This window comes from Gossypium raimondii, chromosome 6 (genome assembly GCF_025698545.1).
Source record: "Gossypium raimondii isolate GPD5lz chromosome 6, ASM2569854v1, whole genome shotgun sequence".
NCBI lineage: Eukaryota > Viridiplantae > Streptophyta > Magnoliopsida > Malvales > Malvaceae > Gossypium > Gossypium raimondii.
In genome coordinates, this window is record NC_068570.1 from 8,241,623 (window position 1) to 8,256,186 (window position 14,564).

At 31.7% G+C, this 14,564-nt stretch overlaps 1 protein-coding gene across 1 annotated transcript; it reads right to left on the reverse strand.

Moving 5' to 3' along the window:
• Positions 1–5,629: 5,629 nt before the first annotated feature.
• On the reverse strand, positions 5,630–6,232 carry LOC105772332 (early nodulin-93). Its single transcript, XM_012593621.2, has 4 exons — positions 6,151–6,232; positions 6,001–6,062; positions 5,834–5,909; positions 5,630–5,724 (listed from the first exon to the last, which is right to left on the reverse strand). The coding sequence occupies exons 1-4, from the start codon at positions 6,230–6,232 to the stop codon at positions 5,630–5,632; spliced, it is 315 nt and encodes a 104-aa protein (XP_012449075.1).
• Positions 6,233–14,564: the final 8,332 nt, after the last annotated feature.

Sequence of the window (14,564 nt, forward strand, 5' to 3'; positions counted from 1 at the left end):
AAGTTAAACATATTCTTATGCCACACTCATCTTGAAATTATTCGGAGCAGAAAGAGAGAAAAGTAGAGCATTTGGAGATTGGAGTTTGGGCTCCATTGCACCTGAAAAAATTCCAAGGCATGCAATGTGGTGAGCTGCATTAGTTTGACCTGCATAAAGGGTTCCAATATTGTCATTGCCCAAGATTCCTAAAACCATGTCTTTTTGCATGCCATGCCATGCAGCACGCCAATGACAGGCGTGCCAAGAGGCTTGTCCAGTTGATAAAAATTCACCATCCTAATTTCCTAACCACTATTGGCTTTATTCATCAGCTTCACTTAGTTAAATTTAATTATAAAAATAAAAACAGTCTGGCCAAACTAGACAAGTCTGCTTGGTATCTTTGTGTTCTCTTTTAAGAAAACACTATCCATTTCTAATCTATTCATTCCTCTCCAGTCTCCCAGCTTAATTAGTCTCATTCGTCATGAACATGGTCTTTGCTTTAGTTGACGTTCATGCCCCTCACTCAAGGTTAATAGAATATACTGAGTTACAGGTTTCTTATGAGCCAAATTGCAAGGCAAAACCCTCACTTATTATGGTATTTGTGGGGTCTTCATTGCTTATAATGGCAACATATGCATAAATGCTTGATCGTTTAGCAATTACAGGACTGATAAGGAGGAATCGGAATCTTTAATCACCATTTCTTACCAGACATGGTGAATATTCCTCATGTATACAAAACCTCATAACTGTATACACATACATCTTCTTTTCAGAAGAGGTCCATCTCCCTTCAATAATACTTGAGAGAATCCTCATGGATTAGCCGTTGCTTTTAAATTTCGGATATTCCCCATTGCCACGTGATTCCAAGATTTTCAGCTTAACATTAATGAAACCTTAAATTTGGCTGGAAACATGAGGGGGCTAAATATTAAGTAAAGTTGTTTCATGTTTTTCGAAATCGATTTGAGCATCTATCATTGATTGTTGACCCTTCCAAAGAGATGATTGATATTATCCATGCAAAAGTTTCAACTTTCCAAGTGAGAAAATGACTTGTAACCCCGCATCTCCCCGAGTTGGCATCAATTATTGTACCCCATTTAGCTAGTCTTTGTCAATGCATGTGCTGTTATCGTTCCAATAAACTGATCTAAATTTCGATTTTTAAGAGGAATTAGATCAATTGGTAACGTATTGTATTGTAACCATTGCAGTTATATTCTAACACTTGCAGAATATCAACCAGGCCAAAATGTGGCATAGATTTTAACATTCCCTTGTTGCAAAGCAAACTCTTGTGTGTGTATATATATATTTATATTGGAGTGATGGTTTCACTCCAGTTAATGTCTTTGTAGGAAGCTTATTGCCTTAGATAATGCAAATTTAGTCATCATACTAATTGAATCCATTGGTGAACCTAAAATCAAGTTATTTGGAACACAATGGCTAGAGGGCTTTCATTGCCTTAGAATTCTATGTTAAAATGATTTTTTTTTCTTTTATTTTTCCCTTTCGTTTTAAAATCTTAGTGAAAATGGGTGGTAATCATCACGGATAAGTTTTGAAGCATTGGCTTGACTTGATGCTTTTGCTCATACTTCCCTTATTAGTAGTGAATTGGCTAATGCCCGGTGGTTGTTTGAGAGAAGTCCTCTAAGAGATGCAAAAAGGACCCCGTGTTTCGATCCTCCAGGTGGCCTGTGTAATAGACAGGCCGAGATCTGTTGGTGAATTGTGAGCGTTGAGAGTGGATAATGCAGTTACCTATTCATAAGGCGGAAAATATGGTAGAATGGTGGGGGAAGGCCTTTAATGAAGGGATGGGAGCAGTGGTAGCTAAGTATCTGCACTAATACTGTACAATCAAAGTTGTAATGGGGAGGACAGAAGGCTGACCCAACTTAATATTGGTCAGAGAAGCTCTAAATACGATTGCTATAAGAGATCTGCTTACCTTCCTTGTGGAGTACTGTGGTGCAGAGAGAAGGACATATGGCAAGAGCAGCCGTTTGTTGCAAATATCGAACAGGCTCCCCAAACATACAGGACAATCTCTTTGGTATAAATTAGATCGGCTGTCACTAAAACCAACACTCCATTATGTTATACTTGAGAATGATGTAGCTGAACAATTACGTCATTAATCAGTTTGCCCCAATATCTATTATGGGAGTAATGAACCAATCTGCAACTGCCATGTGTCAATATATACAAGTATTTCATTTTTCTTTTATTTCTTTTTAAATAAACTTGTTCCTTTTCTCTTCCTTTGTTTCTTTTATTTTTCTTCTTTGCTCTTCGAAACAAGAACGCCGGTGACCGGAAAACTCATGTTTTTGCCGGAAAGTTCATATCTTTTCAGATTTCAGCTACAAATTCCAAATTCCGACGATACTATTTTCCCTTTTTAAACCCCGATTTTTATCTTTTTCACCTTCCGATTCAAAACCCGTCAATTAATTTTTCTGAAAAACTCTAATCTAATAAATAGTTAAAGTTTAATCTTGAATGTTCCTCCTTTACATTTCTTTTCCAGCTTTTGAGGTTTGCGATTTCCTTTTATCCTAACCTAGTTAATCTTGATCTGATTTTGCCTTACAACACTTCAACGGTTGAATCTTTCCAAACGCATATTAAATTTGAACCAAAATTAAGCAACTCAATTTTGAAAGTTTTCATTTTAGGGTGCGTTTAGTATTATTTTTTAGAACTACTTTTAGGATAAAAAATATTTTTGAGATAAAAGTATTCCTAGAGTAGAAATATTTCTCTCTAACCAAAAATACTTTTTTTGAAAAGTAAAAAAATTTAACTTCTCCCTATTTTTTTTCTAAAAACACTTTTTTTTCATCTTGGGCGAAATACGATTAGGCGGGGCTAACTCAAACCCCTCTGGTAAATTAAGAACAACACCGTATTCAAAGCCCCTTTCTTGCCATTAGCAAGAACTTATTTCAGTTGCATATAATAAGGAATTCAAACAACCGCTTCAAAAGAATTATTGCTAAACTAAACCTTAATTATTGAATTATTTAAAATTTTTTATTTAAATGTTGCTAATTTTTTTGTTTTTTTTAAAGTTTGGCTAGTGACCTCAAACAACAAGTCAACAATCAGTACAATGGATTAGTTTTCATTGACAAGTAGAAGAATGTAAAATATTAAAAGTAAAACAAAGTAAAAAAAAGAAGAAGAAAATAAAATATTAAAAAATCAATGAGAAAAAACTCTAGTTAAAGTAAATTATCCGTTTGATTCAAGGGTTTAAATTTTAATGTTCTTTAATAAATTGGTTATAGTCACAACGAGCTTCTAGTGCCATGGGTTGCGCATGGGAGCCGGCAACCATGACGAACTCGTACGATCCATCACATTCAAGGGAGGTCATGTGGCCCAATTGGACTGGTTCGTTGCCTGGAGAAATTAAAAGCCCATCTCCTAAAAGCCCATCTCCGGAGCTTGGCAAATAAGGAAAGTGATCTTCCAAAGATATGTTTGGCAAATATGGAAGATGATCTTTAGAGATATATGATCCTAGATATTAAATGTAATATTTAGAAGATACGGTTATCTAATCTTAGAGATTTGATATTTAGATAGCTTTTAATTGTAGCCATTGATGTACTTTGATTTAGACCGTTGATTTTGGCGAGCCTCAGCTATAAATAAAGGACTCTCTGCTCATTGTATAAGATGGAGTTGTGAATAGAATTTTGAGGAGCATTCACTCAAACTTTTCTCTCAAGTGTTCTTGCTTTTCTGTGGCTTTTGTTCATCTTTCAAGGTTCATTCTTATTTCGTTCATCTACTGTTTTTCGTTGGTGCCTTAGAGGAATTCTGTTGAATCCTCAATTGTTGCAAGTAAAGGCTGACTTAGGCGTTTTTGAGTAAAGAATATGCCTAAGGCCGCACGGATCGCGTGGGAAAAATCTAAGTCCGTGACACTAGTCTTTAATCTCTTTTTACCTTCTCGATAATTAAGACAATCGTGATTAAAAATTTTCCTTATTGACATACAACTTTATAACGTTCGCTTAGTAATTTAATTTATTTTATAACAAAAAACACTCAATTTTAACTGACAAACACACTATTAGGGTTTATTTAAGTTAGATCGCATGCTCACATTATACAAATAATCATGCAATCGTCACAAATATTATAAATTAATAGATCAACTAATTATCTAATTGACAAAACAATTATTGTAAGGTATCAAATATCAGCTGAATATTTAATAAACTTGAACAATTGTAATTAAACCGGAAGACATGCAAATACTAAAGAGTAAGGAAAGATTAAAAGTAATTAATTTGTAGAATCAAACTTGAATATTACTTCAACTAGAAAAGAAGAGAAAACAAAATAAAACTAAAAACGGCTAGGTGTGAGTCCACCTAATCTTAACTAATCATGTCTATTTATATTAAAAATAATAATATAATGGACAAAATACAAAATTACCCTTAATTAAATAAAACAGAGTTCTTTAGGTTTTTCGACTATTTTCGTGTCAAGCTTTCAGACCATTTTTGGATGTCTTATTGACGTTTTTGGGCTTCATCCATGAAATAAATTTAAATAGATGTTTCAATTCTCTTCGAATCGGTACATTACGAGCTCAAAACGAATGCCTATAGCTCAAGTTATGACCAAAATATTAAAATGGCGCTGTATTGAAAGTTTAAACCGCAAAAATTTGCCAAAATAAACTTATCAAAGAATATACTTTAAATCCAAGTCGACCCGATGATCAATGTCGAAGATCGTAAAAGAAAATTGTTTAGATTTTAATTTACAAAAGTGCTATTTTAACTTTTTTATGCCGGAAAGTTAGTTGAACTGAATAGCTTATTGTGCGAAATGTGAAGTTAAGCAATTCAAGGTTCATGGGTATTGTTGTTAGGGATACATGAGATGTTATTGTAATTGAGTTTCTGTATTGAGAATCAATACATCTCGGGTTAATCTAGCTTTGCCTAAATAGATATAACCTTTGTAGGAAGCTGTTGCATCAAATAATGCAAATAGTCATCATACTATGTTAAATTGATTAGAGGACTTTCTTTGAGTTCACCCCCTGGACTCTCCTTAGAATTCTATATTATTTTCCTTTCATTTTAAAATCATGAGGGGAGATAGATTCATGGACAAGTTTTGAAGCTTGGGCTTGACTTGAAGCATTTGTTTATACTTTCCTTTTTAGTATGTATGAGCAAACTAGCCAACTGGACAATGCCCAGTCGGAGCTTGATATAAGACATGCATTCTCATCATTTCAACTATGGTTTCTGGTGGTGAAAGTTTATGCAGTTGCCGTTATTTTTGGAATGAATCAAAGGTAACATCCAAATCCAAGTCTTATGAGTTTTGTTACATTTGACTTATGGATACATGCCATCCAGGTTTACTTATAGATGGAAGTGAATTTACCTTGTGCACAAAGCTCTGATCCTAGTAAAGAAAACCCATCTTTATTTTATGTATTGAACAGGCGATGAATCACACAGTGAGTGGAACAAATGGCTTCCTAGAATACCAAATTCACCTCCCCAACCCCTTCTATGCACCCCCTCTTCTTAGCCGAGTGATCAAAAGAGTAGCGATTATGGTGTAGACCAACTAGAATTCACGGTTTCATGTTAGGGACATGTTTGAATGAGTTCTTGCGTGCTATAGCTAAAACAGTTTTGTCTGCAACTATAAAATAAGCAGCTCCTGCCACTGCAATCCAATCGAAAACTTCATTAACAAAAATGGAATTTATACTTAAAAATACCTTCTACAGATACTTGGTAATTAAAAGTTGAAGATGATAATGATGATGAATAACCTGTGGTGATAATGAGAGCTTGTGCAGTGTGATTAAGATTTGCTCTTGCCCATGGCAGCATTCTCACACTAGCCATCTGCAAATGCATGTCAAACACCAAGTTATTAAAATTTTGGACTCAATCCTCCCTTAGAAAAGGTTTACTACAGATATTGAAGCGTTCTTACAGTTGGAATGGCAGTGGCAATTCTAGCAGCAATGGCTGCCTTAGCTCCAGCAACTACGCCCTCTGGTTGGTTCAAAACAAAATCACTGAGGAAACCCAGCATTCTTGAATGTTAGATGTTGAAAGTGGTGTGTGAAGTTAAAAAGCTTACCATGAGAGCAGCGCTTGGCAAGGTCCACCTTTTGGTCAAGTGAAGCCAAGGTAGAAGAAGATTGAGCCACGCTTGTAGCCATGTTATAAGATGATTTTCCAATGAAACCAAGTCTCAGAAAAAAGATGGTATGAATTGAGTATAATTAAGCTAAGCTTTGAGTGAAGAAATTGTTTGGAATGGTGCATATTTATAAGCAAAATATTGGAATTGAAGTGGGTTTAGAATTGGTGGGTTTGGCTTGAATTCTAGTGTCGGAGACGCTTGTTTTCTATTTCATTTCTTCTAGTGTCGGTTTTACTTCTTTAGCTCTGGCTCATGTGATATATATACATATATTTAAATATTTGTTAAATAATAAAAATAATCAGTTCTCTTAAATCATGATGTAGATTCATGTTTCTAATACAGAAAAATATATTTTCAAGACTGGATCTATTTCCTTAAGAAAAAGATGTTTGAGCCCACCTAATTTTTAATCTTAATGGAGAATTTGCACAAAACCATGGGTGCGTTACCTTTTTAGTTTTAAGCCTTTAGGTGATTTTATTAAAAAAATTGGATCTCATCCAATGTTTTTACAACTACCAATGGATCCAACGATTAAATAAAATTTTAAAACTTTTTTTAAAAACTCTAATTTAATTGATTTTTTTATCCGAATCTATTAATTCAATCTTTAATCTCATCTCATATAGCAGATATATTACACTACCACTTATCTTGAAAGAAAAGTAATAATTAATGAAATCGCTTTACTTCTTTTTGTAAACTTGACATTAGATATAAGACTCGAGTTAAAATATTACTAAACAAAAAAAAAATCACTTACAATATTATATTAATGTAAGTAGCATGAAACATAAAATCAAAAGATGGCGCATGCACCATTCAATATACCAATAGGAAAACTATAAATATTACTTATTCATTCATCTTGAAGAATAAAATTCATTTATTCTCATATCTTAATAACTATAATTATAAAAAGAAAAAAAGAAAAACAAGAAGGTTAATTAGTAACGATGAACATGCAAAGCCCCATGGTACCAACTGAAAGCAACCTCATGATCAGCAGCAAATATGTTTTTGGTAATCATGCTTGAGATTCCAGTCATAACATAGCAGTACTCATTGCTTGATAGGGTCACCAAGAAGAAATCACCAGTTTTCACATCCACAGTCGGAATTCCTGAACAATCTCTACCGCTAGCAAGGATGTTAATTTGACCCGGTGACAAATTAGGCTTGATGAATCTATCAATGTGGTGCTTGTCCAAACGTAATATCTTGTTGTGAACTTCAAAATCCGTAACTATTTTCCTGAATGATGCTTCCACATCGTTACTGCTACAGCTAGAGCTTGATGCCATGGCTGTGTTGTGTTTGTGTTCTCTGTGGGTTTTCTTTTTTAAAATTTGTGCAGGAATTTATAGGTCAAGAAAGGAGAAGATCGAATTTGTCATCAATGCCTTCTTTTTTTTTTTTCTGATTTTCCTAGATTATTTTCTTAACTTTCAAGTATTTCCAAATATTCAACACCCTAATGTTTCACTGATTTTAATTTTCAAACTTTGCAAAGATTTCTCATATCTTGGCTTTGCGGATTTCACTTTTTAAAATCCCTTTTTCCTGTTTTATTGGTTTAATAGGCCGAAAATAATAAACAATTAACAAAAAAAAAAAGGTCAAAATGGAATTAGGTTAAAATAAAGGTAAATAAATATTGAAGAAAGGTTGACATTCAAAGATTGGAAATTAATTAATAAAACATTTGTGGTAATTGAAGCAATAAAAAACAAGTTATTGAGATAGTGCAAAGGTATGGCAAACGCAAGTAATTGAAACCACCCTAAGAAGAACTAATTTTACTACAAATGATGAATCTGAGTTTGAGTTGGAATGGCAATGGCAATGTTAGCAACAGTGAACAATTATTTGATGGTGTAAAATGGTGAAGGAAACAAAGAGCGTCGACGCGCATTATCTTGTTTAATTTATTTAATTCAAATATAAGACTTTGTTGTTTTATTCACGAAATGTAATTATCATATTTTACTCATTTAATGATGAAAAAGTTATTAATCTGAAAATCAAATTTATTTATGAAAACATAGAGACTCATAATAACATACAATATGTTAAAATAAATAATTGATAATTAAAAACACACTCACAATAATTAATAAAAAAAGTAAGGTAATGTAATTGAAAAAATATAATATAACAGACAAATGCAAAGTTTTATCAACTAATAATAATGAAAATAATAATAAAATTAAGTTATAGTAAATAAATGCTTAAATAAATAAATAAATATGGTTGAAATCTGACTTAAGAAAATATATCATTAATATTTATTTACTACTTTGTATATTCATGAGACGCATAAATTTAATTATGTGTATTAAATAAAAATATTTAATTATTTTATTAAATACGGCATAAAGGATATTTGAAAGTTATTAATTTTATTTAAATATAAAATTGATGGTATACTTCAAAACTGGTTTCTATATATATGTATTATGAATATTGATTTTAATTTGATGATTTTAAGTGAAATATGCATTTAATTTAATTTATTATTATTAATGGCAAGAAAATCATATTTAAAACTTCATTTAAAAAGCAAGAGTCACTTTAAATATAATTAAAAAATATTTTGGAACTCAAAGAATATCTCAAATTAAAACTCAAGGTGTTCGTATGTTCACGTACTTTCTGGTTTGTTTTAGTTTAATCAAAACGGATCGAAGTCGATACATGTAGTGAAATTGTCATAAATCACACTTTAGCAAAGTAACGTAAAATTACTTAAAAATAAATTTAACTAACAAATCGATACTTAAACTGTACTCTTTTTCTCATTTTGGTACTTACATTAGTTTTTATTTCTATGTTGGTACCTTCGTTATCCAACTATTAAGCCTATTTTTTTAAATAACCTATAAATTAATACCTAAACTAAACCCTTTTTCCCAAGTTAGTATCTAAATTATTCTTTTGAGCTCATTTTACTCAAAAATGTTATATTCGTTAAAAATTCCAACCAATAATAAACTGTCACGTTATATAAACTTAAAAAAAATGTTATGAGGAGAGATCCACTTATACAAAAAACTAATATGGTTTTACATCCTTTCATAACTTTTAAACTGTTGATATTTTAACAATTCAGTTGTTGAATTTCATGTTCAATTCTGTAGATTATCCATGTTAAGTTCAAGTATCAATTTTTCAACTATTTATTTTCTGTAAAAAACTTTCAACTATTAAATATATATTAATATAGTAGATCGATATAATAGAAATATTGGATTGATATAAAATTTTACATGTATGACAAGTGCAATTATATTAATAAATTCAATGACTTGATTGTTAAAATGTCAACGGTAGAAAAAGTTATGAAAGGTTGTTAAGCCATATTAGTTTTACATAGTGTTAGTGGATCCCTCCCCATTTTTTAAATTCTTTTATTTTCCTTTTACATTATTTCTTTCTCTTTATTTTTTTAAATTTTTCCTTCTTTCTTTCTTTTTCCTTTATAATGTAGGTAATGTCAGCAATGCTCAAAGTTCAACCTCTCGAGGTCAAGATATTGGCAATTAATTATGTTTTCAAACTTCACCATCTGCTTGCTCGACCTAACGGGATAAAAAAATTCTTTCATCCATCATAACTAGTGTTTCCAAAAATGGATTGGATCATCTAGTCAGACTGATTGGACCAAGAACCGGTTGGGGTACCGTCCAGAGATAAGGGTTGAATTGACTCGCGAATCAATACAAAATGGTTGAACCAATTTACTCTATTTTAAATTTTTTTATGAATCTTTTAATAATTTATTTAATTGAACTAGACAAACCGATCAAATTAAAAATTGGTGGCCTGATTGATTCGATCATTAGTCTAGTTCTAAAAACCTTGATAAAAACCATGAAGCCCAAATGCTCACACTAGTAAAAGAAGCCAAAGATGAGAGGAAGAATGAAACAATATAAAGTAAAAAAAATTATGTATAAAGAGAAAATAATGCTTTTTTATCCTTTTTTGTCACATGGCAATTTTTAATTAGTTACCTTTTTAAAATAGACTTAATAGTTTGACTAACAATTGAATTAATAGAGGTATCGACTTGGAAAAAAAGTAGTTTAGGTGCCACTTGTGATAGAAAAAAATGTTTAGGTATCAAAATAGTAAAAAGGTCATAGTTTGGATACAAATTTGTGGGTTAAGTTTTTTTTTTAAAATAAGATTGGTTTGAGTAATGGTTGGACTAACAAAGGTACCAACTTGGGGAAAAAGTAGTTTAGGTACTACTTATAACAAAAAAAAGTTCAGTACTAAGATGGAAAAAATGTATAGTTTATGTAGTAATTTATGAGTTAAGCCTAAAAAGTAAGTGATATTGAAAATATTACCAAATCTTAACACTATTAGTAATATCATATTACTAATTATTATATCGATACAAGTCTGCTCTTTGTAGCACGTTTTTGTGATTTATGTTTATTTTATTGTTTCTAGTTTCTCTGTTTTCACAGGTGTTCTTCACTAGTCTTTTGTTTTCGACATGGAAAAAGAGATGGCGGGTCTTAGCATAGAGGATGGAGAAGAAGAGGCATGGTTTCTTCCTATTGATGTTGAATCGCAGAAATCGATTTATGAGCTTTGTTTGGTAGGTTGTTTTCTAACGGCGAGTGTGGTGCTTTTCCCAGCGATGAGAAACACAATGGCTAAGCTCTGGCTCCCTTTGGGAGGAGTTCAGATATCAGATTTGGGAGAAAAACACTACTTGTTCAAATTTTTTATGAGTTGGACATTGAGCGGGTGATAAATGGGGCTTCATGAGCTTTTAATAACCATTTATTGATTTTTCATGGTTCTTATTTTTTCATCATTTTGGATTCAAGTTCACAATCTCCCACCTGGTTTCTTTTTAGAAAACATTGCGAAACAATTTGGTGATTTTATTGGAAAATTCATTAAATATGATACGAAATAGTTGAATCGGGGAATGAAGAATTTTCTTCAAATCCAAGTGCAGATAGATGTCCAAAGGCCTTTGAAGCGAAGAAAGAAAAGTATGATCTCTCAATCGAAATTTACCTATGTGCAATTTTGGTATGAAAGATTAACCATTTTTTGTTTCCCATGTGGATGTCTAGGCGATGGAGATGATTTTTTTCCAATCATACTTAATCAAGATATGAAGGAAATGGATATGGGTTAAATTTAGTATTAATGTACAAGGAGTTAAATTTGCAAAAAAAAAAATTGTAGAAATTGAATTAGGAGAACTATATATGTCTGAAAATATTTTTTAGTCTAGTTTCCAATGAAACAAATTGTAGATGCACCCAACATGAGGAAAAATAATAATTTTAAGTGAAGAAAGGTCGAGCTATCTAGCAACAACATTTGAGCAACTTTAAAAATGTAATGTTGTTAATGTAAAAGGATTTAAATTTTGAATTTTTTTTTATGGTAATAAGGTTATTTAGTCTAGTTTCAAAAATGACAAACAGATCTTAATTTTGAATTTCGTAGGGAAAGATATAAGTGATTTAGTAACTATTGTACGACAAAACAACCCTGTTTTGAAAGGCTAGAATATTAAATTACTCGCACATGAGTTGTAATAAAAAAATTGTAACACCCCGGCACCCGACCTGGCCATCGTGTTCGAGTTACGAGATACCACAGTCATTGCTGGAGCAACTACAGTCAAACACATTCAATTATATATCATTGTATGATTAAATTAAGATACTACGTAGATTTAATACAATAAACAACCATTTCTGAGTCCTACACGAGCTTATGAAATCTCTAATGTTAACCCAAAATCAAACAATGATCAATATGCAAAGATTTCAAAAATCTTGAGTTGACTTTGCGATGTGAAGGGGTTCCTCGTAATGACGCAATCGCTTGATGTCTCGACGTGACATATTGTTTTTGCAAAAAAAGTACCAAATGGTATCAAATGCTAAACCAATACCTTATTCCATCATTTGTGCTTGAAGAAGCTTTTCTTACTTGTGATTAATTAACTCCCAAATTAGGGATCTAAATTTCTTAAACTCCTAATTGGTCCAATTTTACCTCTAGGTCACAATTTTACTCAATTGGATGATTCAATCCAATTTATCTCTCGACCCCACTAGACTAAATTGGGAAAATCAAATTTGTTCGCAATAGGATCTCCTCTCGATTTCACCTATCTAAATGTTCCCCTACAGTCATAAGTTCTAGGTTTTGAAGTTTATTTGATTTAATCTAGTTTTTAGGATTTAGTCCCTAATTATAAAATTAATCATATAACATTTCAATCAATCAACCACTATGAAGTTTAGTTCCTACCCATCATAAAAACACAAATCTCAACCAATTTCATGCTTAAATGAATCATCAAATAATTAAAAAAGAGGTAAGGGTTAAGAAATGTTTAGTAAATCTTGAAGAGGCTTTTGATGGAAATTATGACAAGCAAGAATATTCCACAAATCTACAACCTAATTAAGTACTTTGCAACTTTTAGTAACTAATCATTTAAATCTATTGAATACTTGGAAAAAACTCAAAATTACATAATAAGTTATTGTTTCTTTTGAACTAAAAGAGAAAAGTACAACAAAGTAAAAGGAATAACAAAATAAAGACTAAGCTAAAAAAGGAAAAACCCAGGAACCTAAATGATTGAAGGAATGAAAAGATGATAGAAAATGAATGTCTAGTTTTTTGTGCTATAAAGAGGCTTTAAATATTTTGATTTCTTAAATGCTGCTATTAACAAAAATACCCTTTAAAAAATGTGATGACTTAAGCTTGTTTGGACACAAAATTACCCTTACAATTTTTTCACCCATCAAACTTCGATGTTGCAACACCAATGGCAGTTGGCATGAAGGGTGCATGAGAGGCTCTCACTGTTGTGACACACCCTTACTGGTGTCGCGACCGGGATGACAAGCCACTAGTTTCAACAACTTCATCTTTTGGGCTTAGAGTCGCAACCTCAAGGGCTTTGAATCGCAACTTCGAAACTTAGCGTCGCGACACCCATACTCTGTGTTATGGCCTCCACAACAAGCTACTTCCAAGTTGAGTTTTGGTGATGTTTGGCCCTAATCATCTCCCTACACAAGCTCAAATCAACCATTAGACTCCCAATGACATAGTTTTGTCTATTTGGGTATTAAAAGTGATAAAATATAATAAAAGCTAGCATTAAAACTAAAATCTAAGAATTGATAAAGAAAACATTAAAAGAATCGTAAACTACTTGAAAAAAAGCTCATTAAGTACCTAAAAGTGCCTAATTTGACATATCAAATTACAACAGATCAATGAGTAAGAATTTGATATTAATGTGTTATTGGCACAATGAGAAAAATAATTAATTTTTGGTATGGTAAGCTTTGTGAATTGTGTATAAATATGAATACATTGATGGAAAGGTATAAAATTGGAAACGAAATTAAGATTGATATGGTATAATTTGAATGCTCATTAACTAAACCATAAGTGCTAACTATGCAAGTCACTTTAATAAGTGACATGAAGAATGTGTAAAGAATCATACTTTAGAGTTGAAACCTAATGCGAAATTAACATAGAATTGGTAGAATTAAAACTCAACTATAATTTTGTAAAAGATTGACCACTAATACGAACAAGATAGGAAATCTAAAAGTACTTACTAAACTCTTTGAGCTTAACTCATTAGTTATTTAAATGCATAGTTGGAAAGCTTTTCCAGAAGCCTTGAGAATGTATTTTGGGAGGATTGCATCATCGGTGAAGTTTGAAGGTTGTAGCTAGGGATTTGTATTAGCTTATTAGTGCTTGGATTAAATCATTATTAGGTCTAGTTTCCAATAGAAAATTGGTTATTAGGTTAAATAATTATATGAGCTTATTCTAAAATTGGATTGTACATATAATTGTACCCAAAACATGAAAAAGGCCTAATGAGCTTATTTAGTATAAAGGGTGGGTGACACACTATGAACCCGGTGTGTGCTTTCCAATGTGTCACCCACCATATTGAGTCTCAGAAAGACTCTAGGTTTTCTAATAAAATATTATTTTCTCTCTCCTATTCTAGTAAAACTTTTGTGATTTTTTCCTATAAATAGGGTTTATAGGTAGTTGAAAATAAACACAATTGATATGTAGATACTCCACTAAAATTTATGAAAAATTTATTTAGCTACGAATAAATTCTATTTTTTGTGAGTATTTATGATTGCAAATTTCAATTCTGGTTTCCTATAAAAAAAAGTGAACTTTCCTCGTTAGAAAGTTACAATTTTCGTTTTGTGTTCAGTTTGCGATAAGAGTTCGCTTTTTAAGCATCCGAGTGTTCGAGAATAGTGAAGAAGATCATTCGGTCAAAAACC

Bases quoted from the DNA above. Each gene is read 5' to 3' on its own strand.
- LOC105772332 (XM_012593621.2), bottom strand. From the start codon at position 6,232: ATGGCTACAAGCGTGGCTCAATCTTCTTCTACCTTGGCTTCACTTGAC. The intron at 6,063-6,150 runs GTAAGCTTTTTA...TGAACCAACCAG, and splicing joins TGCCAAGCGCTGCTCTCATG to AGGGCGTAGTTGCTGGAGCT. The intron at 5,725-5,833 runs GTTATTCATCAT...ATTGGATTGCAG, and splicing joins AGCTCTCATTATCACCACAG to TGGCAGGAGCTGCTTATTTT.